This window comes from Lathyrus oleraceus, chromosome 4 (assembly GCF_024323335.1).
Source record: "Lathyrus oleraceus cultivar Zhongwan6 chromosome 4, CAAS_Psat_ZW6_1.0, whole genome shotgun sequence".
NCBI classification, from domain to species: Eukaryota; Viridiplantae; Streptophyta; class Magnoliopsida; order Fabales; family Fabaceae; genus Lathyrus; species Lathyrus oleraceus.
The window spans coordinates 263,858,026-263,885,489 of record NC_066582.1 but is presented as its reverse complement, the minus strand read 5'-3'; the positions used below and the strand labels follow the sequence as shown (position 1 = coordinate 263,885,489).

Here is a 27,464-nt window from a genome sequence, read left to right as displayed (position 1 = left end):
TATTTTATTTATTTATTTAATTAATTTTATTTATTTATTTATTTTTAACTTTTTTTTTTCGTTTTTTTTTTTTTTTAAGTTTCTTGGATCTAATTATGATTGACATGATGAAATGCAATGTATCTAATGTTAAATGACCTAAAAATGAATGCATGCATGAGGTGTAAAGCGTATGCTTCCAGGAAAAATGAAGGGTAAATTTTGGGGTATTACAGTTGCCCCTATTCAATCAACTGGAGACCCGGAAAGAAGATGGCAGCTGCTTTCGTACTTTCAAGGTATCAAGGGATTGAATACAATAAAAGCCCAAAAATTTGCACTGAAGTGAAGTGAAGTGACAATGCCTGTCAGAATCGGCAAAGAGGTGGTCTTGAAAGAAGAATTCGTCTGGTACGGTGAGAGTCAGTCTAAATACCGAAAAAGAATGTTAACTTGGATACCAAAATAAATGGTAACACAGAAATAACCATGGCCTGAATGCCGCTCATCAGTCTGAATACTAGAAATGACTTCGATCTGAACATCGGAAAATTGGCCTGAATGCCACAAGTCGCATCGACCTGAACGTCGGAAACTTCTTCAATCTGAACATCGGAAAGACTTGGCCTGAATGCCACTTCGATCTGAATATCGGGAAAACTGGCCTGAATGCCACTTCGATCTGAATATCGGAACACTGGCCTGAATGCCACTTCGATCTGAATATCGGAACACTGGCCTAAATGCCACAAGTCGCATCGACCTGAACGTCGGAAACTTCTTCGATCTGAACATCGGAACACTGGCCTGAATGCCACTTCGGTCTGGATACCGGAAAACTGGCCTGAATGCCACTTCGGTCTGGATACCGGAAAACTTCATGCCTGTCAGCATCGGCAGAAATATGGAAAGATAATAGAGGCGGCGCATGGGCCAATGACACTTACTGGGGATAACCAAGGTGGGTCATGAACAATCTTCAGTCTGAGTACTGGAAACAACTTCTAGCTTATCACTTGGGATACCGAGAATGTTTTATGCTTACATGCGTATGTTTGAATCTTTCAATGGCGTAATGCTCCATGAAAATGGAAATGCTACGCGATTTGGGAGGATGCAATGCAATATGATTCTACATGCAGGGATGCGAAATGCTAGGTAGAATGCCAAGCTGAGGCAAGGGGATCTACTGGGGAAATGATCACCATCTTCTGGACCCTGACAAGGCTGTTGGAGATGCACAGCGCAAAGAATTCTGTGGGGAAATGACCCGTCACACGGTGTTCTAGCAATGACGAAATACCGAGATTCTGACTGGGGAGAGAACGACACTGAACACCTGTTGTTGGGGAAAGCGATAGTGGTTCTGGCAACCACGATCTGCGAGAGATGACTCAACAGGGGAAGCAAACACTGATACGGTACCGAGGTTCTGCTTCAAGGAAAGAAACCATGGATCTGGCATTGGGATTATCGATCTGGCCTCGAACTCTAAGGAGCAGCCACTTCTGCTGGGAAGATACAGTCTGGCACTGTCAACTCCGCTGGGGGTATACAATCTGGCACTGTCAACTCTACTGGGAAGTGTATGTCCTGAAACAAACGCTTGGGGAAGTACAGTGGTGAGAACCTGCTGGGGATTGAAGAATCCAACACTCTGATCAGCTCTGCAGGGATAAGACACCAGATTCGTCTGTTGGCGACTTCACTGGGGAAGATACTCACGATCATCTGCAGGGGATTTTAAGGAAATGCCCCGAGGGTATCTGTTCTGAATAGACGATCCAAAGCACTTAAAATTTACAGCAATTTTAAATGTTTATTGAGCATGTACCTGTAAAGCCCTTATGTGTCATGATGCAATGTTTATCAAAAATTCAGACGTCATTTTTGCAAACAAAACAGTAAAATGAAAATGAAAACAGAGATATACTTAATAACATGATTTTATTGATTGAATGGCCTCTGAATAGGCATTTACATCAGGAAGCAATCCCTGGAAAGAGGTAATCGCACAAAAGATAAAAACAGAAATTAATCTAATGGCAATGTGAAATGGATTTCTATTGGGTTCCAATTCTGCTATGACTTGCCCGTCTTCAAGATCCTCCAGATGATCAGCCTTCTGAAAAGGTGATTGGACTGTTTCCTACCTTTCGAAAATTTCCAGTCATCGACATGAGATGAGATTCAGAACTAACTCAGAACGCAGTCATTCGCTTAATCCCTAACTTTTGCCTGGATCGCCCTTTTCGGGTTTTCAATCCACAAGGATACCCATTTTTGCCTAAGTTGCCTTTTCAGGTTTTCAACTTACCGGGTGTACGATCTTTTCATTTTTAATCCCTAATTTTTGCCCAAACCTTTTCATTTTCTTGGTTCGTCGGGATGCCCATTTTTGCCTAGACTATTCTTTTTACTGTCCAGCGGGTCTATTTTATGCGAAGTATTTTTTAACTACGTCTGAATTCACAGGGGAAGTGAAGTTTTCACCATCCATAGTTGCAAGCATTAAGGCCCCACCATCAAAAACCTTGGTGACAATATACGGTCCATCATAGTTAGGAGTCCACTTGCCCCTATGATCTGTCTGAGGAGGAAGGATCCTTTTCAACACTAAATCTCCGACTTGGAAACAACGAGGACGCACTTTCTGATCAAAGGCTCTCTTCATCCGACTCTGATACAACTGCCCATGACAAATGGCTGCCATTCGCTTCTCTTCGATAAGACTCAACTCATTGAACCTTGTCCGAATCCATTCAGCTTCGTCTAACTTGACATCCAACAGGACTCTTAGAGAAGGAATCTCCACTTCAACAGGTAGGACTGCTTCCATACCATACACCAGGGAGTAAGGGGTTGCCCCGGTCGATGTACGTACTGAAGTGGGGTACCCATGCAAGGCGAAAGGTAGCATCTCATGCCAATCTCTGTACGTGACGACCATCTTCTGCACAATCTTCTTTATGTTCTTATTTGCCGCCTCAACAACGCCGTTCATCTTAGGGCGGTAAGGGGAAGAATTGTGATGCTGAATGTTGAAGTTCTGACACAACTCCTTCATCATTTTGTTGTTGAGATTAGAACCATTATCAGTAATGATTCTTTCGGGAATCCCATAGCGACAAATGATTTCTTTCTTGATGAAACGGGCAACCACATGTCTGGTGACATTCGCGAACGACGCTGCTTCGACCCACTTGGTGAAATAGTCGATGGCAACAAGGATGAAGCGATGCCCATTGGAAGCAGTCGGCTCAATCTTTCCAATCATGTCAATGCCCCACATAGCAAACGGCCACGACGAAGTCATCACATTCAGAGGATTTGGCGGTACATGCACCTTATCAGCATAACTCTGGCATTTATGACACTTCCGAGCATATTTGAAGCAATCTGATTCCATGGTCATCCAGTAATAACCCGCTCTCAACAATTTCTTAGCCATTGCATGTCCGCCGGCATGAGTACCGAAGGAACCTTCATGAACTTCCTGCATTAACATGTCCGCCTCGTGTCTGTCCACGCATCTGAGCAAAACCATGTCGAAGTTCCTCTTATACAGCACATTGTCTTTGTTTAAGAAGAAACTGCCTCCCAATCTTCTCAAAGTCTTTCTGTCATTGTTGGATGCCCTTGCAGGGTACTCTTGATTCTTCAGAAAGCACTTGATATCGTGATACCAGGGCTTGTCATCGACTACCAGTTCAGCAGCAAACACATATGCGGCCCTGTCAAGGCGCATCACATCGATCCTAGGAGCATGGTTCCAGCGAATTACCTTGATCATGGAGGATAGAGTAGCAAGTGCGTCTGCCATCTGGTTCTCATCACGAGGTATATGATACAATTTTACTGTTGTGAAGAAAGTCAACAGTCTTCTCGTGTAGTCTCTGTAGGGGATCAGAGTGGGCTGGAGAGTATTCCAATCACCATTCACTTGATTGATCACCAGAGCCGAATCTCCGAAGATGTCCAGAGTCTTGATTCTCAGATCAATGGCTTGCTCAATACCCAAAATACAGGCCTCGTACTCAGCTTCATTATTTGTGCACTCAAAAGTCAAACGAGCGGTGAAAGGTATGTGGGCACCTTTCGGAGTAGTAATAACAGCGCCAATTCCACTTCCTCTAGCATTGACAGCCCCATCAAACAACAAAGTCCACTTTTCGTTTGGATCAGGTCCCTCCTCAACAACTGGCTCTTCACAGTCTTTCATCTTGAGGAACATGATGTCTTCATCTGGAAAATCAAACTTCATCGGTTCATAATCATCAATCGGCTGCTGAGCAAGATAGTCTGACAGAATACTCCCTTTGATGGCTTTCTGGGATGTATACTGGATATCATACTCTGTCAGTACCATTTGCCAACGAGCCACCCTTCCGGTGAGAGCTGGCTTCTCGAATATGTATTTCACTGGATCCATCTTAGAAATCAACAAGGTAGTATGGTTCAACATATACTGCCTCAGTCGGCGAGCAGCCCAGGCCAAAGCACAACAAGTTTTCTCAAGCTGCGAATATTTGACTTCACAGTCGGTAAACTTTTTGCTAAGGTAGTATATGGCATGCTCTTTTCGACCAGACTCGTCATGCTGTCCCAATACACACCCCATCGAGTTCTCAGTCACTGATAGGTACATTATCAGAGGTCTCCCAGGAACTGGAGGTATAAGGATTGGAGGTTTCTGTAGATACTCTTTTATCTTCTCGAAAGCCCTTTGATAATCTTCATTCCACCTGATAGCCTGATCTTTCCTCAGCAATTTGAAAATTGGCTCACACGTGGCTGTTAGGTGAGAGATGAACCTTGCAATGTAGTTCAACCTCCCTAAGAAACTACGGACTTGCTTCTCTGTTCTTGGCTCTGGCATTTCCTGTATTGCTTTCACTTTGTCAGGATCCACCTCAATCCCTTTTCCGCTAACGATAAAACCCAACAATTTTCCCGATCTCACCCCGAAAGTGCACTTGTTCGGGTTAAGTCTCAGTTTGAATTTCCTCAAACGCTCAAACAGTTTCTGCAAATTCACCAAATGTTCTTCTTCTGTCTGAGATTTGGCAATCATATCGTCCACATAAACCTCGATTTCATGATGAATCATATCATGGAACAGAGTTACCATAGCTCGTTGATATGTTGCTCCGGCATTTTTCAGACCAAACGGCATCACCTTGTAGCAGAAGGTGCCCCATGGGGTTATGAAAGTTGTCTTTTCCATGTCTTCTGGTGCCATCTTGATTTGGTTATAGCCAGAAAAGCCATCCATGAAGGAGAATACCGAGAACTGAGCTGTATTATCCACCAAAATGTCGATGTGAGGTAATGGGAAATCATCTTTAGGGCTAGCTCTGTTCAGATCCCGGTAGTCGACACACATCCGTACCTTTCCATCCTTCTTAGGTACTGGGACGATGTTTGCAACCCATGGCGGATAATTGGTGACTGCTAGAAACCCTGCATCCAACTGCTTTTGTACTTCTTCCTTTATCTTGACAGCCATCTCTGGTCTTGTTCTTCTGAGCTTCTGCTTGACCGGAGGACAACCTTCTTTGAGAGGCAAGCGGTGTACCACGATGTCTGTGTCCAGCCCAGGCATGTCCTGATAAGACCAGGCGAAGATGTCAACGTATTCTTGCAGCAATTCAATCAGCCCTTTCTTCACATTGTCTTCTAAAGCAGCCCCTATCTTGATTTCTCTCTTGGCATCCTCGGTGCCGAGATTAATCACTTCAACAGACTCTTGATGCGGTTGAATAACCCTTTCCTCTTGTTTTAATAACCTGGTAAGCTCTTCAGGGAGTTCACAGTCTTCATCACCCTCTTCTTCAGCTTGAAAGATTGGATTTTCAAAGTCGAAGCGAGCCATAGCAGAACCGTTATCAATAGGATCCGATGATGTGCATCTGCATGAGTGATGGTATGTGCTTATGAGTGTGAAAAAAAAGTGGAAACTAAACAAAACATTGCCATTTTTTTATTTTGAAAAACTGCAAAAATAGAAAGACAGGGAACGAAATATTTGAATGCAAAAAGACGTCCTTTATTTATGATAAAAAATGCAAGTGTCACATAGATGGGCCCTACAATGAGTCATTACGCCCTGGGCGGAACGTAAGACTTGGATATGCATGAATAAACAAAGAAAATTACTCTTCAAGAAGAGTGACTTGGATAATCTCTTCAGAAGACCAATTGTTGATGACTTCACCCGGGATCCTCAGACGCACCCAGTTGTCGATGTCACAATCACTATCCCCACCCTCTTCATCATTGACCGTAGAGACCTGGCCATATTGGATGACACCCGCACTGGAGAAAGTAATCGGCCCCTGACGAGTCTGAGGCGTTGAAGTACACACATCCGAAACATCGGAATCAAGTTCAATTACATCAGGATCATCCACATTGGAAAAAATAAATACATCATCATGGATTACAGAATCAGTAGGAACAACATCTGCGAATTCATCAGTAGCATCTTCAAACCCTTCTTCCTCAACCCCTTCCACAAACTCTTGGACAGACAAATCTTCAACCTGGAGGATACCTTTGTTGAGCAAGGCCTGGATACCCTGTTGTAGCTTCAAACAACCTCCACTCTGAGTGGCACAATCCAAACATCCCTTCCCACAACCGGGGAAAACATCGGCCTTCATCAAGCATCTTTTGATATCCAACAATGAAGTCTTCAACTTCAACACATCCTTAATGGACTTGGCTTTTCCCTCTATCATGTTAACGTTCGCACCACCATGCTGGGGCATGGGATTGTTAACGACATTCGGAGCCGGTGCAAGGTCGATGGCCTTTAAATCTATGAGGTCTTGAACTACGTGCTTAAAAGCTTTGCAGTTCTCAATATTGTGGCCAGGTGCCCCAGAGTGGAAGCTACACCTAGCATTGGCGTCGTAACCCACCGGAAGTCTACCAACAGGAGGAGCCAGAGTGCGCAACTGCACAAGTTGTAGTTGTTGAAGACTAAAAAGCAACTGAGTGTACGACATTGGAAGGGTGTCGAAACGCCGGTCCATCATCCTTTGCCTCTGTTGATAAGCGGGTCTGTTACCCGGTTGCTGCTGCTGTTGATACTGAGCTGGTTGACGTTGTGATTGTTATTGTTGTAGTGGCGCTGCAGCTGGAATGGTCACAGCCGCAACATACGGTTGCTGATGATAATTCTAAAAATTATTCCTCCGGTTATCCCTGTTCTGATAAGAAGATATGGCATTTGCATCCCCTTCTCTCCTCTTCTGTCCCTGAATGAACGGCTTCTTCACCCCTGATGAGGATCCACCTCCACTCTGGCTCTTATAGGTCTTTAGGTAATTCTCCACCCTTTCTCCAGTAGAGACCACATCAGCAAAGTTGGAAGCATTGCAACCTACCAGACGCTCCAAGTAAGGTCCGGGCAGAGTGTTCATGAACATGTTGGCCATTTCCTTTTCCAACATCGGAGGCTGAACACGGGAAGCTGTATCCCTCCAGCGTTGAGCGTATTCCCTGAAGACCTCATTGCTTTTAAGAGACAGATTCTGAAGTTGAGTTCTGTCCGGAGCCATGTCTGCATTATACTGATACTGCTTCACGAAAGCCTCTGCCAAATCCCTCCAGCAACGGATGTGGGCTCTGTCCAGCCTCATATACCATTCCAAGGATGCCCCAGCTAGGCTGTCCTGGAAGAAGTACATAAGTAGCTTCTCGTCATCAGAGTATGCAACCATTTTACGAAAATAGGCTTACACGTGAGTTTTGGGGCAAGAGTTGCCATGGTATTTGTCAAATATCGGGACCTTGAATTTCGGTGGCACTCTCACACCTGGGACCAGCCCCAAGTCAGCAACATCTACTCCCAGAAGATTCTGTCATTCCACTGCTTTCAACCTCTCTTCCAATCTTCTAAACATGGGGTCCATGCCAAAGTCTTCCTGAAGCAAGGGGAACTGATCATCCTGACCATCCTGAATGGGTTGTTGATCTAGGTTGACATGCGGGATCGGGATAGGCCCCGGTCCATTGGGACCATTAGCCTCTCCAGCTGGAGGATCAGCCAACGTCTCCGGTTGAGTAATAGGGGGATCCCTCTGTACCAACAATCTAAGCTCCTGCTGTCCTTGAGCCACCCCTTGAACCAAATCCATGAATTGATTCATGTGAATCTTCATCTCGGAGAGCTCTGCTTGTAGGCTCTCCATCGCTCTCTGTTGATTCCTTCGGGTACCGTATTGGTGAATGCCTGAGTCAGCTATCCTGCTAGTGGAACACCAAACAACTGAGAACACTGCAGCGGTACCTGTTATGCAAGACATGCTATGGATATGCAAATGCAATGACATGTTTATCAATTCCAAAAGGTATTCTACCCCCTTGATTCCAGTCTCTCGTTTGATAAACAGTGTAAGAAGAAAACCCCGACTAGAATCAAGAAGAAGATGTAAACCCCCTTGAAATGGATAAACATGTGTTAAATGATATGAATGCAAATGATATGATGATGTGAATGCAATGCAGTGGTATGTCAATCAGGATTGCTGTATCTGCTTGAACATCTGTCGGGTTACACTGTCTGAAGAGAAAACCACTGAGGAATATAATATGAGATCAAAGCTCTGCTCCAGAAAACCGGGTTGGTTGGAGGTTAAGGTTTCCTGAATTTAGCCAGCCCCTCACTGGTAGGTTCTAAGAACAGAAGTTCGTCAACTTCAGCCCTTCAGTCGCGAATAATACGTTTACCACTGAAGGTTTGGCATTAACACCCAAAAGCTAGTAAGTAAGTAAATAAATGTACAAAAGCATGAACACCCAATGAACAAGAAATCACAAAAGCTAGGAGGGACTCGCTTAGGGAAGATGGACCAGCAAGAGGTCAACTTCTTAATTCCCCAGCAGAGTCGCCAGCTGTCGCAACCTGAAAAATACAATGCGCGAAAAAAACAACCGGCGAAAGAAAAAGACAGGAGAGTCGCCACCGTGCGTTATTCATCCCAAAGGAGGGAAAGGAAACGCTCGAAGTAAACCTGAAAAAGGAAAGGACAAGACGGGGTCTCGCAACCAAATCTTGGGTTCGGGAGTCGGTTATGCGAAGGGAAGGTATTAGCACCCCTACGCATCCGTAGTACTCTACGGGATCCACTTTTGTGGTTTTCGTCTAAAGGGTGTGGGTTTACCTAATGTGTTTATTTACTAAAAAGGTTAAGAGAAATGACTCGCGCGGATGTTGCATCCACTGCATACGTATCTCATCTGAATATGAGAATCAGAGTCTTCGTAGCTCGGCTGACCTATGGGTTGGGGGATGTGTGCTCGCTAAGACATCACGTCTTATGCGTACGTATCTCATCTAGAATGAGAATCAGAGCAAGCCGTAGTTCGGCTAACTACGGGGTTGTGGATTGGGCTTTAGACGAACGACGTCACTACGCAATCTACCGGACGCTCGACCTTTGGAGACTTACTCGCCTGTAGTAGAAGGAGTAAACGTGTTGCTTTGGGTTTTAGGGTTTGGGATGCTCGAGGGCAAACAGGCAGTCCTTGACGAAGGAACCGCGCTACATGTGGGGATATGAATACAAAATACAAAACATGTATCTCAAAGTAAAATGCCACCAAGGGGCTCAAACATTGTCTTCTATCGAGGTCTTCCAGCTAAGAAAGCGATAAAGTACGAAAAAGGGAAAAAAATTACCACACGGATAAAGATCTGAAGTTACAGCAATTAAAGGATTAGCAACCCTGAGATATCTCCAGCTGATTGGAGAGATTGATTAAGATTGAATGGTACGGCCGGATCTGCAAAGTAATACTAGGGTTTGTGTGAGGCGGAGTGAACTTCTCAGGGCTGCCTGAAGGTTGCTGCAGAGTAGTTCCTAGGTTTCCTTCTCTCAAAATCTTTCTCCAGTGAATCTCCCAGTATAACTCCAAGTGTCTTTTCCTCTACTGAAACTTCAGTATTTATAGACTGATTTTCGTGGGTAGTGGGCTCAAATGAGGGAGACCCAAGTCCAAAAAAATTTGTTATATTTTATTTATTTATTTATTTATTTTTAACTCTTTTTTTTTTTCGTTTTCTTTTTTTTTTTTTTATTTCTTGGATCTAATTATGATTGACATGATGAAATGCAATGTATCTAATGTTAAATGACCTAAAAATGAATGCATGCATGAGGTGTAAAGCGTATGCTTCCAGGAAAAATGAAGTGTAAATTTTGGGGTATTACACATACAACATGTCTAACACAATCACCATGCCAAAAATCAGGATCAACAGAACTCAAATGACCTAGAAATAAAATGCACAAGCAAGACATCCAATTGTGTGACACACATTGTCACACCATAAGTCCATGTGTCCAAAATAGGGAAGGAAATAGCAAAAAATGCCAAATAAAAACACACAAATCCATCAACATGTTAAGAATCATCATGCAAAATTTCATGGCAATTGGATCATTTATGAGCATTTCACAACAATTTGAATGAGGCATGTCACAAAAGCACACATGTTCAATTAGTCTAGCACATTTTAATTTCCAGAAATGATAAAATCATAAAATCACAACCAAAAAATAATAGACAGCTCAAGGATCATGTAGGAAAAAACCTGGAATTATTTGGATCATTATTCTATTTTTTATAATTTTTTGAAGTTGGATAGAATAATGAAATAAAAATTGAAAACATGGAAATAATGAAAATGAATTATGAAGTTTTGAAATACACTCAGGCTGGATCGAACCGAGGTAGTGCCAAAACGACGTCGCTCTCAGGCGCGTTTCACTAATTGAAACGCAGCGTATCAGTGGACGTGGCGTCCCAGTCAGCTTCCAATGTGCATGTGGAGCAGCGAGAACCAATGAACTCGCCACGAAAGCGCATGCGTGGACACGAAGCCCTAGCCAACTCTGCATGTTGCAGACGGAGGCGCTAGCGGCGGAAACCACCGTCTCCTTCGTTGAGACGGTGGATGAACAGTGACGTTCATGAAATTTTTTCCAGATTTCGCTCATGAGTACATCAAATAAAAGCTTACAACATGAGGAGTGCAAATCCACCATTATTTTACTCTAATTCATCATGAATCATGCAAATCGAAGAGAAAACAAAATGAACATTCAAACTTTAATTTGCCATAACTCCATCCATATTGCACCAAATTTCATGTTCTTTATACCAGTGGAATCAGCAAGCAACGAACTACAAGTCTATGGCAATAAAAACAAGAATTAAGAGATGCGAAAATTTGACCTCTTGAAGCTCCAACAATGGCAGTAGTAGATTCAAGGCTTGGCACGTGTGTAGATCCACTCCTGAACACTTGTTATGAATCCTGAAGTTGAAATTGAAGCCTGGAGATGCTTGGATCTAGCTCAAACAACAATTTCCATCTTCATGTTCTTGCTTGGAGTATGCACAAATTCTGCTCGAATTCAATGATCCAATGCTTGATCTACACTAAATCAATATCAGAGAACAAGAATATGGAAGAAAAATCAAGTGTTCTTTGAAGAATTTTTGAATTTGGAAGAAGAGAAATTTTTGGAGGGAAATTTTCAATCTAGATCTAGAATTGTGTATTATGAAAATTCTGTTAGGATTAACCTTTTATATGCTTGCCTAATCATGCTGAAAAATTAATTAAGCTTTGGTTAATTGGAGATTAGTGAGAAATAAGGTGTTATGCAAAAATTGGTTTTTTCACCCCATGCATGCAATCCCACGTGAACAGTAACCAATGGCCATGCATTTTCACTTAAAACCATATTATGAACATGTTGGAATGGTTAAAAAGTCCACATGATGCACCAATTTTGAATTCATGATTTTCCCTCCAAAAATCACATGTATGCACCAATGATCATATGATGAAATTTCATGCAATGTGATGAATGATTTGGAAAGTTCACGTCATGAGAAGAGTTATGCAAAAAGGAGAACTCAATTTGGAGTTATGAGTCAAAAGTTATGGCCTTTTGAAGTTCCATGCACACTTGGCAATGATTGGATCATATCTTCTCAACCATTCATCAGATGCTCATGATCTTGGACTTTTTAGAAATGGGAGAGAAAGATATTCAACTTTCATGTTGGACAAAATTTCATTTGAAGCTTTTTTGATGTTGGAAAGTTGAGTTGAAGTTGGTCCAAAAACTTGCCATTTTTGGAAACTTGAAATTACAGGTCACTTTCCATTTTGGGAAACTTTTGATCTGGCTTCAAAATCTTCAAGGCATGAGTTTGACATGTTGAATAAACCTCTTTGGGACATGAATGAAGTGTCTCAAGCCATTTCTCCACCTCCTAGCCCTCAATTGACTTGTAGTTGACTTTTATGGGCCCTAGATGACCAGAAACTGCACTGTGGACTTTGAGCCTTTAGCACTTGATACAATGGCTTCAAAATGAACCTTGGCTCATATAAGCTCTCTAGAACAACCATAGGGCTTTTATCTCAAGAAAAACCTTGCTCCTTTGCACTGAGGAATTCTCCTGATGCCAGTCTTGACTGATGAGATGCAATGTACTATGCAATGATAATGTATTGTCAATGTAATGTCAATGACCTAAAAATGAAATGAACGCATGAATGGGGGGTGCAAATTTGAGGTGCTACACTATGTGAGCCACGTGGTGCTGGTTACCGGCGGGACGTACGATCTTCCTCCTCACAGAGGGTTTTTTTGGTTTCAGATGGGAAGTCACAGCATGTACCTCTCTATCTTTCTTCTTTGCAAACGACCCATAACGTTTGGCAGAAGAGCCTTCTTCTCTGGTCAGACGTCCTTCTCTAACCCCTTCTTCTAGATGCATCCCCATATTCACCATCTCGGTGAAGTCAGAAAGAGGGCTAGCGATCATCCGCTCATAATAAAAAGAACTTAAGGTCTTCAAAAAGATCTTAGTCATCTCTTTCTCTTCTAGCGGAGGCACGATCTGTGCTGCTAACTCTTGCCACCTCTGGGCGTACTCTTTGAATGTTACCTTGTCCTTCTGGGACATGGCCCTTAATTGATCCCTATCGGGAGCCATATCTATATTGTACTTGTACTGCTTGACGAAGGCCTCGCCAAGATCGTTGAAGGATCGGATGTTCGCACTGTCTAAACCCATGTACCAACGCAGAGCGGCACCGGATAGACTGTCATGAAAGTAGTGGATGAGCAATTGGTCATTGTCGGTCTGAGTTGACATTTTCCTGGCATACATGACCAGGTGGCTGAGAGGGCAAGTATTTCCCTTGTACTTTTCAAAGTCAGGGACCTTGAATTTCACAGGAATCTTCACATTAGGAACCAGGCATAGTTCGGCAGCAGACTTGCCAAAAAGATCCTTTCCTCTGAGAGTTTTCAATTCCTTGCGAAGCTCAAGAAATTGATCGTTCATAGCGTCCATCTTCTCATAGACATCTGGACCCTCAGACGGCTCAGAATGATAGATGGTGTCGTCCACTCTGGGCAGAGTATGCACGACAGGAGGAGGAACAACAAGGACCGGGCTAGATGCCAGCATAGAAGCAAAGGTGGGAGCAGGACCCTCAGGCATGAAATTGGGAGGCATCCCCCACGGGAACCCGGCTGGCATGGACGTTGGAGCAAAGTGTGCACTGGCTGCAGGCACAGTCGAGGAGACAATCTCAGAGATGACTGTCCTCTGGGGAGGAGTTGAAGGTGTCGGAGAAGACTGGCTTTGGGCAGCCATGAATGATTCCATCAAGGCACTTAATCTGGCCACTTCCTCTTTCAGTTCACGGTTCTCTTGTTCCAGATGATCCATCAGTCTTGAAATGTTGGCTCTGGTGTAGTACCGGTGAGTCAGCTTGTCTTCAAAATAAATAAAGAATACAGAGTTAGACCACAGGACAAGAAGCCGGGAACAAAACCTGCTTATGCACATGATGCATGCAATGCTCGTGCATATGATTTTTTTTCTTTTATTTTCAAAGGAACTTTAGGGTTCTATTTGCAAATTTTTGGAAATATTAAACATTTATCACATATGGAAATATCTTATCAAATAATATCGGGGAAAAGAAGTACAACATTGTCAATCATATACAAGAGAAAAGGAAAATAGTCATCCTATGGATCCCTATAAACAATCATCTAAAGCTCGAGATGCAGGAAGATAAGATGCACGAAGCCTTTTCACCTCCCTCTCGTAGGCTACCTCCATATCTGCCTTCTCTTTGGCGAGTCGATTATACTTCCTCTTCCAAAACTTGGAAGACTGAGGAAGTAGAGAAGTCCATGCATCATCAGGATCATCAATAACCTGATGTTCGAGGAACTTTATCAAAGCATCCTCCTTAATCTGCTGAAGCAACTCCTCCCTTTCACGGATCCAAGCACGTGATCAGTCTTCGTCTCTTAACTCCTCTACTCCTTGGTCAGGGAGGGTTGGAGGCCCAGCCATAACCAAAGGTGTAGGTCTTGGATACTCGTAAGGCATGAGATACTCGGACGCTCTCTTCCTAACCCAAGCAGTGTAAGACTCCATAGCAACACAATTCTTAGGACCCAACTCTTTCCTTCCCTTCTTATGGATCTTGCGCCAAGCACGGATCATTTTGCCCTTCAAGCCTTGGGGATCTTTACCCTCCTGAAAGAACACACCCTCTAACAGAATGTTATTGGGTTTATCCTTTAGGGGGAACCCAAGCTGACGATGTGCCAAAACAGGGTTATAGTTAATCCCACCACATGTACCAAGAAGAGGTACATTGGAGAATTCACCACAAGAGTCGATAATCTGCACACCATCATACACACGGTTGTACCAAGAGATATCATCATTAGTGAGAGACATAAGTCTCGTGGACCACCGTAGACATCCTTTGTTCTCCTTGAAAGCGACCGTCTGAGGTAAGTGAGAAATAAACCACTTATACAACAGAGGCAAACAGCACACAATGGCACCACCACCCTTTGCATTCCTCATATGCAAAGAGAAATAGGTATCACCCAACAGAGTCGGAACGGGATTAAGAGTAGAGAAAATCCTAATAGCGTTCATATCCACAAACTTGTCGACGTTGGGGAATAACACTAACCCTTAGATGAGAAGTACAAATATGGCCTCAAAGGCGTCCTCACTCATGGCCTTCCCATACATAGTAGCTTGAGCAATGAGGAACTCAGAAGGGAGACCTTGAATTCCACCTTTGGTAGTCATATGAGCACCAACCAGAGATTCATCTATATGAAGCATATCAGCTATCTCTCGAGAAGTAGGAATACTCTCCAAGCCACTGAACGGTAACTGGTCTAGAATAGGTATGCCCACAAGGTAGGCGTACTCCTCAAGTGTAGGCAAAAGCTGGAAATCCGGAAACGTGAAGCAATGGTACAAAGGGTCATAAAACTGCACCAATACACTCATCAACCCTTCGTCCACCTGAGTAGTCAGAAGAGGAAGAAGCTTTCCAAAACGAGCCTTGAAACCTAAGGGATCCAATACATAAGATGTCAAATTCCTTAACCCTTTCAAGTCTGGTTGTCTGAAACTGTACTTATTTGTATTCCTTCTTTGTCTTTCCATGTCTGAAAATTTTGCAAATAAACCCCTTAAGTTCCTTGAAAATTTTCTTCATTATTGATGATATGGATGCAAAAGGGTGCATGAATGCATGAATGCAACAATCACACTCAAGGATCAAGCAAAGCACACCAAACAAAGGTCATGGGATGGATCATATTATCCTTAATATCAATCATCCATTTTGGTGGATTATGGTTTTCACCTTATCAACACCCAAGTTCCATTGATATTAAGGATACATGAACGGATCAACCATGAATCAAGGGTTTGTTGCGAGTCACGAGCATGGAGTCTCGGTTAAGAACCACCCAAAGGGAGTGTACTAGGGTTTAAACCTGCCAAACATGTTCTACAAGAGGTTCCCATAGTCATCATCCCATTTTTCGGATATTATCGGATAAACGACTACTCGTTTTCCAAAAATATTCTCAAGAGAGACTCTTATGAGTGTAGTATCGCATAACAATCGTATCAAACCTTACACTTGAACGACTTTCACACTACATCCTAAGAATAGGCCAAGATGGGCTTGGTAAACTAAGGTCCTTGGCTTCTAAGGTCTATATTGGAAAGAGTAATGTCTAACCACAACTTACTTGTGTGACATTATTGATCCCAACATGACCTCCACCAAGTGAATGGACTTGCAAGTCAACTTGCTAAGGAATAACTCCACACAAGTCAACAAGACTACGCCATTCTCCTATCCTAAGGGCACTCGAGTTCGGGTATAGAACTCATCTCACAAAGATCACCAAGCATACAAGGAATTAATATTCAAGCAATTCAATCATTACATACAATACAGTAATCCCAAATTGCACAAAAATATGTCACAAAACAATACAATACAATACAACAAAAATATGAAAAGTAGGCAAAACCCACTAGGGAGTCCCCAGCAGAGTCGCCACTTTTCTGTAGCGGGGTATTCGTTACCATTAGAGATATTGACTAAATCCAAGGTAAACCATATAAGTCAAGTCGCCACCGCACTTCTATTTATCCAAAGGAATGGTTAGAAAGCGAACAAAAACCTAAAAGTTTTAACAAAAACTAGTAAAAGAGAAACAGAGATCTGGGTAAGGGGGTTGGTTATGTAATGGGAAGGTGTTAGGCACCCAAAACATCCTAGGTACTCCTAGAGAGCCCTTTTCATACTTGTTGTAAGGTTTTTGTTTTGTGAAAGTTTATTTGTGCAAACATGATTGAAGAGATGAGAAGAGAATATACAAGTTATTTACATTTTTTGTGTTTGGATGGATAAACCCATTGCCTACGTACCATCTTAAAAAGATTAGGATCAAAACCTAGTAGTTCGGGGTAAAAATCTCAAAATGAGTTGGTGAATTGATTGATCCAAAAGCCTTAAGGTCTTTTGTTATCAAAGGGAGAAAACTCAACCTAAAACCACAAATCCACCATGTGAGGATAGCTTCAACATGCTAGTGAGAGGTTAACCCTATAATAAGCATGGAAGACTCATTGTCCATCACTAAGGATATAGGTGAGTATTACATCTACCACAAAGATAACTCAAACCTAATAGCTAAAGGTTATGAAAAAAGTTTTGATTAGAAAGTGGCCATTGAAACCACAAAAAGACATTTGAATGGGTTATATTTACCAAATAGAAGTATATACAAAAATGGTCAAAGTGGACTTAAAGATTCAATTCAAAATAAGTATTATGAAAAGAAAGTTTGAAAATCAAAAGCATAAGGCTTACCTTTCTAATGTTTGGAAACAATGGTTGAATGTTTGCACAAAAGTTTTGGCTTGGGTTAGAGTGGAGGGAAGAAGAAGAATGGCTAAGTCCTAAGCAAAGCAAAAAGGTGAGGGATAAAGAAACAAAACCACCATGGAGTTCCTCTCTTGAGATCATATGGATGATCCAAGTAGCTCCCATCCTTTGGAATAAGCAATCACAATAATAGATTCAAGCAATCATCAATCAAATGAACTCTTGGGAAGACTCCTCAATGCATCTTGGATCTCTCTTTCTTAGAAGCTTATGGCAGTGGTTCCCCAAATTTGAATCAAAGTGGAATCCCTAGCCCAAGAACACACACATCAAAGAGTTTTATGAAGCAAATCAAGAACGGACAAAGGGTGAGTTTAGAGGCTTGGTCCTTTTAATCCAATTTTGCATAGGGAATGTCCTAGAAACTAAGTCCATTTCTCCATTTTTGCATAGGGAATGTCCTAAGATCTAAGTCCAATTCCTTGCATTTGGTTCACAACAATCAAAACAAAAACACAAGCACAATAGTATATACACAATTATGTGCTGAAGTGAGCAAAAGGCAAATGGCATTAACATAAACATGTGCTCAAGTGAGCAAAGAGAAAAGCAAATGGATAAAATGTGCAAGAATAGTAAATTGCATAAAAGTAAAGAGCAAAAAGTAAATGTTAGTTGTTAATGGTTAGTGTTAGTAGTTAGTGTGCCATAAGGCAAATTTAGTGCTATGTTAAGCAATCGTAATTGGACTTGTGTAGAAGTCACAACTATCTGAGGCCGGTCAATAATAATGTAGGCAACAACACAAGTTAGAAGTCTTGATTAGTGAACCAAGTTCCAACAACTTGCCATGCCAAAAAAGAAAAAGAGAATTGATCTTGTATTGGTTTAAGCCTTTTGCATGATTTAGAAAACAACCTATCCTTAATGCAAAGCCATTCACTTGATCAATTGATCAAGATGAATTAGATTTGAATCAAGGAAGATTAAGTCTCCCTAATCAATGCTAACTTATCAACCTTCAACTCATTGATCAAAAAGGAAGAAGAAAAAGAAGAAGAAGATGAAGAAAGGATAAGGAAATGGAAAGATCAAAATGCATAAGATGAAATAAGATGTATCAATCCATATGTATTGACCAATTGACATTGAAAGTCAAAGTCAAACAATAAGAAATCAGAAATGAGATGGAGATTGGAGATCAAACAATGAGCCTAATATTTTTGGCATTTTTAATATTAAAATAAACTTGAATTAAAAATAAAAAAAAGGTCAAACTTCAAAATTACTTCAAATCAACCTTGAAAGGTCCAAGTAATTTATCCCAAGTTCAACAAGGTCAAACAAAGTTTGACAAAAAATTTCAGCATTTTTAAAAGTCAGAAACTATTTTTAATCAATTAAAAATGAATAAAAATAACTAAATTGAACTAAAATCTCAAATAAATCTCAAATCAATTAAAAATTTGATGAGAATATTTTTCATAGATTCATCATCACTCAAATAGGTTAGGAAAATATTTTTGTATTTTTTGAATATCAAAAACTATTTAAAATGAATTAAGAACAACCTGGAAAGAGAAAATTCATAAAAAATATCAAATGACAAAATAAAAAAATAAAAAATCATTTTAAGAAACTAGAAATTATTTAGAGACTAATGCAATTGGTCCCATAATTTTTGGATTAAAAATGAGAGAGATATGAATTTTTGAAATAAAAGGAAATAAAGAAAATAAAATCAGAAATTAAAAAAAGTGGAAAATCAGGAAGCGTTGGATCACGTCCATTAATTGACGTGGCCAATCTGATGGTCCTGAAGCGCCCGCTCATGGTGAGTCTAGGTCAATGCAACCACACGCTGATTAAGCAAAAGTCATAACATCGAAAGGTTGGGATTTAATCTGGAGATGAAATCCAATGATCCAGATTCAAACTGGCAATGGGCGGCCACCGGAGCCACCTTCTTCTCCGGTGAGCTTCCAAATTCCGGCCAGATTTGCAGGTTTTCAAACCTTCACCATTTTGCACGATCCTTATACCAAAATGAAGTTGGGGTGATGTACATCACCCCTGTAACCTTGAATCACACTCAAGATTCCTATAGGTTAAGAAATCTGAGGTGGAAGATTCAGGTATGAAAAATGCAGATCAAAGAAAAACAAAATTGAAGCTACCACTAGCTTGCCTCTCAAGTGAGGACTTCAAAAAACACTTTGGCCAGGCAAATGGATCAATATATGATGAGTTTCGAAGAAAATACCAGTTGGAGAACAAACTTGAATTCTGGAGATTTGAGCTCGATTCCTTGTTTGCTTTGCCAAAATAGAAAATCAATGAGCTGCAGGATGAAGGTTTAGAAGCTCTAGATCCAAGGATTCAACCAGATGTAGTTGAATTTTGGATCTGAAAATTTTGAAGAAAAGTGAAATAGCTTCTTTGGTAACGGTTATGGATTCAATTGTGCAGCATCTTAGGCGCCATTAGGTTCCTTCTTGAAGAGAATGAAGCATGCTATTTATAGCCAAGGCTGATGCAAGCAAGGAGAAAACTCATGTGCGTGGAACTTGGACTCTTCATGCATGGGCCTGTACAGGCGCGTGCAAAGCCCAAAAATGGATGGAAATGCAAGCTGAACTCAAATGCCAATGGTTTGGACGTGTGATTAGAGCTGCATTGGCTTGTGCATGAAGTTATGATGTGAATTCCATATTTGAACCTAAATGTTCACCTCTTCGAAATTGACACATGGAAAATCCAAAAATGGTCATGTGAGTAATGGTTGGAAAGGTTTTGATGTAAGGAACAATTGTTATGTTGGGAAAAAATCCATTTGAAGTGTGGAAATTGGTGAAATTGGAGTTTAAAGTGCAAGGTGCAAAACATGAAAAGGCAAAGTTTCTAAATTTGGCCAATGTTCAAGCCCTTCTGTTTTGATAATGCAAGCCTCAAATGAAAACACCTCCAACATCAAAGTTGTAGACCTTTTCAATACAATAAAAATGGACTTAAATTTTGCATCATTTGGAGTTTTGATGAAAGAGTTATGGGCACTTGAAGTTGGACTTTTTTGCCTTTCAATGCATTTGATCCAAAAGGACCTATAATGTCTTTCATGATCACATGTATTTCCTTTGATATTTTGAAATTTTGTTAAACATAACATTTTAATTAGACATCTTAATCTTTCCAATGCATTTGATCCCACCTCAAAATCATAAAAAATGGATGAGTTATGTCCTTGGGAAGTTGACCCAAAATTAGGGTTTCAGTCAAAATGACCTATAATGTATTGGAATGGGAGATGACCTTCCAAGCTTCAAATAAATTTTTGATGAACATGAAAGTTGTTCATATTGTCCTTAAGAACATTTTTTCTTTTGGAACCATCTCCATTTGACCAACACATAAAAAGTTAGGTCTCAATACATTTCAAAATAGTCAGATGAATTGACTGATCAACTTCTCAAGGCCATGACTCATATCTTGATGAATTGATGATTGAGGACACTCAAACAAGATAAAATATGCATGAAATTATGAATTAAAGAACTTCCCTTGATTGTATTTGACCATGGACTGAGGTTGCTTCATGAGCAAGGCATTGTGGTGCACAGATGAATTAGGGTTTCCATGAGGAACCACTCTCAAACCCTTTGACTTGCTTTGATCAAAATGATGAATTGAGATGCTAGTGAGGCATACTTGATGGATGAGAGCTTTGGGAACCAATACCATGCTTGCTTTCATCTTCTCTTGGCCATGTCATTGCATAAATGATCTCCTAGAAGCTTTGAACCTTGTGTTGCTCTAGCTACAAACAAAAGATGTTAGTGACATATTTTTGTGCTTTTGGTTAGTAAACAAAATGAGAAAAGTAATGATATACAACTCAAGCATGCTTGGTGATCTCAAACCACTCACAAGAGGTCCCACCTAAAGGCAAAGGGAACCAAGATGCTTATGATCCTTTAGGCAATGCAAGTGCAATGTTATGATGCCATGAGGGATCTTAGGGACAAAATTGGGGTCTTACACATAGTAGCATGCGCTTATACTCGTCAAGACGCTTACAACCATTTATTTGATGTGTACAAGGCCAACACCATCATGAATGTATATACTCAAAGCTTCTCAGTACTACCAATGGAGGATTACTGGCCTCCATATGAAGGTGATATTGTTTGACACAATGACGAGATGCGTAGAAAGAAGAAAGGAAGGCCAAACAGCACACGTATAAGAACAGAGATGGATTCCACAGATAAAATGATAAGATTATGTAGTATCTGTCGTCAACCAAGACACAACAACAACAATTGTCCCAATCGAGGAGCATCATCTAGGTCTTAAGCTTTTTGTAACATTGTATTTCTGTAACATTCAATCATTATATATCATTAAGTTCTTGTTACAACGAGGTTCACAACAAACATCAGTACAAAACATCTGAAAACATTAATATTTCTAACTGATTATAACAATCAAATTGATATCGTCTCGACCGAACATCATTTCCCTAGCATCCTTATCAGTCTTCATTCGCACCCAACCAAAGATATTGTCAAGTCTCTCAATACTTCTGATTTTTTCCCCTTCTGGTATTTTCCCATCTAACCAACGAACCAGCTCCCTCTTCAGTTGATCGAACGTGGTGATGTTCCAAAACAGCATCAGCATTTGAGGTTTGTCTCTCGCATAAATCACTTTTCCGTATCGACGACGAACATCAAACATGATAGCCAAATGATTATATGAGATGTGGAACAATAAGTCACACAACGCATCTATTTATAAGACAAAAGGTGCATTTTAGGAGGAGTCTCCAATTGAATTGGCGACTCCTTTTAAAACCTACACATGGGCGCCAATTGGATTGGCTAGGGCACCTGCCCTAACCAATCCAATTGGCGCCTCCATTCAAGTTTTAAGTGGAGTCGCCAATTCAATTGGAGACTCCTCCTAAAAATGGGGTATTTTGGAAAAAAAATTGAAACCAGGGGTATTTTGGAAATTTCATTTAAAAAGTGGGTTATTTTTGTAAAAAAACCAAAAGAAAAAGATATTTTGATTTTATTTTTTGTTTTTTAGACTAAAAATACGTTAAAATACTAATTATTAAAAAAATAATTTAATAAAAATTTGAAAATAAAATATAAAAAAATAATAAATTCAATTTTTAGTTTTAAAAATAATGTAAATGAGGGTAAAACACAAAAAAAATCTAAAATTGAGAAATGTGGGATTTGAATCCAAATCTTTATGCTAAACGCATCCACTACACTAGAGTTATTTCATTCATTCAAAATAAAAAGCTCTTTAAAACTATATAAGGTAAGCTAGTCAAAATTTTGGATATGACACATTTCCCTTGTGTAATCGACTTCCGAACTCGAATTTGGTTGCGACGATCATATTCTTTTTTTTATCGATATTTTTCATTTCCTTCCTTGGAATAAATAAAGTTCGGTGGCGATTCTATTCGAATCATTTTTCGCAAGCGCGCGAACGCCTCTCAGAGGATCGTATTTTTCAAAATGTGACACTGCCTTCTTGGTCAAACCTGATTCGAACCAATTAGGATGGTCATCTTTTTTAGATCCAAGAAGAGACATTCCTTTCCACGACAAGAAAACATAGAGAATCACTGAAAGACTGTCCCTGGACTTCAAGAGGAGACAAGGGAGGCACCATACATGGCAGAAAGGATATCAAACCAAAGACCAGAAGCATCAGACAGAAGATGTCATCTTCACTTGGTTAAAGGAGCAAGATAACTAGCCGAAGATCTTTAACTCGTAAACCCTCATTCTTCTTAGACTTGCAAACATAGGACCGTCTAATCTAGAGTATCCTTTCACACATCCCCAAAAGAACCTCCTCTAAATCTTGACTAACTTTTTATGCACTTTTATAGACATTTTGAAAAAATAGCAAAAGAAAATAGAAATAAAATTGAGAACATAATTAAGAAGAACAACCCTTCCATCTAAACTAATATACTTATGATTCCAAGAATGAAATATATTTCTAATACAGGCTCAACAGAGGTTCACAAAGAGATTCTTATTTAATGAATTATCAAGAGAGTGCTTTTTAATGTTATTTTTAGTATACTAACATTAAATAACCAACATTCACTTATATTTTATTACAAATTGCTCAACTAAACTTACTTAAATTTTAATACGAAGGAAATATATCTTGTTGTATGATGTTCTTTGAGGGACTTTACCGTTTATTTTTGTAAAAAACAGTGCTTTTGAAAAAAAATCAGTTTTGTAAGCTTTCATAAGTTTATTACATATTCATAAAAAATAAGAATCTAAAAAAATTTAAAAACAATTTTAAATCAAAAGTTGTTAGGAGCAGTTTCTTTTAAAAATCTATTTTCTATTACTAACTAATTTATAAAAAAAAAAGTAACTTTCGTTTCTATAAACAAACCCAAAACAATTTCTATTTTTTATAATTTCTAAAAATTAATCTCTAAATTATTTAACATCAAAATCACATTTTATATAATTCATATCAAATATGCTCTTAATTAATTATGTTTCACAATATATATTCTTACTCCAAAATGACAACACTTACAATTTTAGTTTATCTTTATGAAACAAATTCAATGATAAGGATGTATGTATAACTTCATGTTAAGGAATGACTACTTTTTATTGAAGCAATAACAAAAGACAAGCATGTGTAGCCATATGGTAATTGATGGAATGAAAAGGTTTTGGGAACAAAAGGGAAAAGAAAGAAACATGAGCATTTGATATCAAGCTTTACCATAAGAACTAATCATCCTAAAGCTGATCTTGTCATCTCATATGCCAAGAAGCATGCTGCATTTGCAGGAATACTTCTTCCCATTGCAGGACCAAAACCCTTATATAGGCCTTTGATTCCCTCAGAAGATTTAATCTTTCTGAAAGCATCCAATGAACCCGAGAATTTTGGGTTCTTATGATCGTCTACTTGAAGCACACTTTTGATAACATCGGTCGGGTAAATAAGGAACCAGAACGAACCACCTGCCAAACCTCCCGCAACAATCAGAGAGCCTCTGCTTAGGCCAGAGGTATCGGTACCTCCTGCAAACCGTTGCTTTAATGCTTCGTATACGCCAAACATTATCGCGTTTCCAGGTATCTCACGTGCCATTGTGGGAACCAGGCCTTTGAAAAGACCTCTCACGCCCCCCTCTGACCGAAGAACCTGTCTGGCTACATCCATTGGTCCTCCATACTTAACAGCCACAGCTGCTGTTCCTGTTTCAGCTAGTGCGCTTTGTGCTTGCAACCTTATGATATTCATAAAGAAACAAAAAGATTATTATTTTCAAAAGAGATCAAAATCGAGGAAAATTTTACGAAGAGAAAAGGAAGGAAATGAGAACAGCAGAGCTACCTGCATTTGATTAATTCAGTTGGGCAAGCAAGAAAGGAAACAGCAAAACCAGCTCCAGCTCCACAAACAAACTGCTGACTCACTGTGAGGGGGGCACCTGGATGTGACCTCAATAGTGATTCCATCTGCCCCCTTACTGTAAACAAGACTGCGTTGAAGGCTGCTACCGTAGCGAGTGGGGCGCCCATTCCTTTGTATAAACCGCCTGCACCTTCGGCTGCTATTGTCTGTCTGACGGCATCAAATGCACCAGCATATTTGGGAAGCTGACCAGGTAGTGGTGTAGGCTGGCTTTGGAGCTTGACCTTGATGGTGTCAAAGGGATGTCCACATACTAGTTGTGCAGCCCCTCCAACAGTACCGGCAGTAAGATCCTTAGCCACGTCTCCCATCTACAAAATATAGTTTCCAAAGAGGAAAACAAAGAATTAGGATAATGAAATATAAAAGTATTAAACTAAAAGAGTGTTGTCGATGGTGGATGAAGGAATCTGGCGGAAGGCCAAAATTCAGGAATATAAACACGCCATTGCGGCCTATGGTGCCACCATGGCGGTCATCCATTCACAAATTGTCAATAGTGGTTGTCAGACATGGCGGTATCATAGGCCACAATGACAATGCATGCTAGCAAGTAAGCCAAACTTCACATGATCAAATACTGAAATTATCAATAACTCACTGGGGTGCATACTCTTCAGTTTTTTCGATTTTAATGACAGACCTATGTTTTTTGCTTTATTGCATATTCAATGTTGTTGTCTAAAACACTTCTAAGAGGGTTCAATAATACCACAATATGAACCATGCAGACAGGACAACTATACACTTGATGAATAGTTAAAACAAGCTTAGCGATCAAATCAAAGTTCTGTTTATCAAAAGAGGACTTAAAAGTTTATAGATATACAAGAAACATCATAGGCAAGAAAGAATATTGAATCATTGATATATCCTCTACATAGATTCCACTTAATCCTTCACTCTATGTATATATGTACATAAATATCACGCCAGAAAGATTCGACAACAAAAAAATAATGTGAGCGATCATTGATATTGCATAGTAGAACTGCAATCAAATGCATTTGATACAGTTACAACTATGGTCACGGTTGCAGGCATTGCGATGGCAGCAGTCGTTACGGCTATTAATGCGTGAATATTGATTGGGAGGTGTTTCAAATATACTATTGAGAGAGTGTTGATAGTAAGATTTTTCATTAGATCTAAAGGAGATTGGGATCTAGGGTTCAGAAATTTTAACTTTTGATGAGAAAATCTAAATGAACATAGCCAAAGTTGTCTGATGTAATGCCTAATGACACCGCAATTGCAATGTGATGCTATTGTGGAGGAAACAGTAACAGCAATACCGTGGTCGCAATTGCATATGGCAAGCCATAATTTAAAACGCTGCGGACCACTACATGGACAAATACACAAATACAGCAAAGGCAACATGTAATAAGCACGAAAACGAAAACAGACATTAAACACGAAACTGATTTCGAGTAGACACTATTAAAAGCAATTGTGCATAACAACTTCGATGTAAGACTAGAAACTTACCGAGCTTTAGCAGAGTCCAAACTAATCAAACGACGCAAAGGTTGAAAAAAAGCTAAATCTCCAAAATTTCCACCGTTAGAAGAACCTGGGAGAAAACAAAAACATTATCATCAACCAATGTAGAATGTTTAACGAAACAAGAACGTTGTATTATTATCTGGTACAGATGCGTTATAGTGACGTGGTAGAATGTAAAGACACTGAAAAAAAAATGTAACAAAACGGTAATTGAATATAAGAGAGCCACAAGTTAGTTGAGAAGAGGACAAAGAAGAAATGCGGTTGGAAAAGGGAAGATTAGGAATCAGAGGCAGCAAAGGCCACTCACGTTATTCAACAAGAATCGAACAGTGACTGTTGTTCTGTTGCGTTTTGTTTCATCAAAATGGGTGATTCCTTACTGTAACAAAAAATGCTTGAAATTTAATATTGTCCAATCTCAATAGTTATGGACATTCCTACCATTGTGACTAGGTTCATACTTTTTACTTTTTGTTTACAAAATCTATAAAGTATGTAGTATAATAAATTATATGTTTGACCATGCCACACATAATAATAATAATAATAAATTCTATGACTATAAATAAAAATAAAATACTTTTGTAATACTTTTAATCAATTACCCTAATTAAATTTATTATAGTCATAATTATTGTTGATGAAAAGATGAATATATTAATTTTTAATAAAGTTAATTTATTAAATTAAAAAAAAAGGATCGGAGAGATGGAAAATCTAACCCATCAAAAAATTAGTAATCATAGTTTAACATGTTCAACTTATCATTCAAAGTTCTTTCAAAAATATAAATAAAAAGTGAATCTCACCAAGTATCATAATCAACAAAAGAATCAACATTGTGTAATCTATTTGAAGATGCATTTCACTCTTTAAAAATGTGAGATATCTTAAATTTAAAGAAATATATAGTATGTAAAATATTCTTCCATTTAATTAAAAGACGTCAATGAATAATATTCAAATTAGAAAATACATGAATGGTAAGTGTTGAGTTGGTTTCAAAACAAAGATTTCACTACAACAAATAGCATATTTCACAACAAAAAATTTCATTGATTAACTACACAACCAAAGTAAAATTTATTTTATGAAATATTTTTATTTTATTTTAATCAAAAATAAATCAAACCAGATGAAATAAAGTAAAATTTATTTTATGAAATGTCTTTATTTTGATTTAATCAGAAATAAA

The 27,464-nt window shown here is 39.5% G+C and overlaps 1 protein-coding gene across 1 annotated transcript; it reads right to left on the bottom strand.

The window, feature by feature from the left end:
* Positions 1 to 23,919: 23,919 nt before the first annotated feature.
* Positions 23,920 to 26,726, bottom strand: LOC127074993 (mitochondrial carnitine/acylcarnitine carrier-like protein). Its single transcript, XM_051016430.1, has 4 exons — positions 26,577 to 26,726; positions 26,249 to 26,333; positions 24,677 to 25,068; positions 23,920 to 24,569 (listed from the first exon to the last, which is right to left on the bottom strand). Exons 3-4 carry the CDS (start codon positions 25,066 to 25,068, stop codon positions 24,068 to 24,070), a joined length of 894 nt encoding a protein of 297 aa, XP_050872387.1. The 5' UTR covers positions 26,249 to 26,333; positions 26,577 to 26,726; the 3' UTR covers positions 23,920 to 24,067.
* Positions 26,727 to 27,464: the final 738 nt, after the last annotated feature.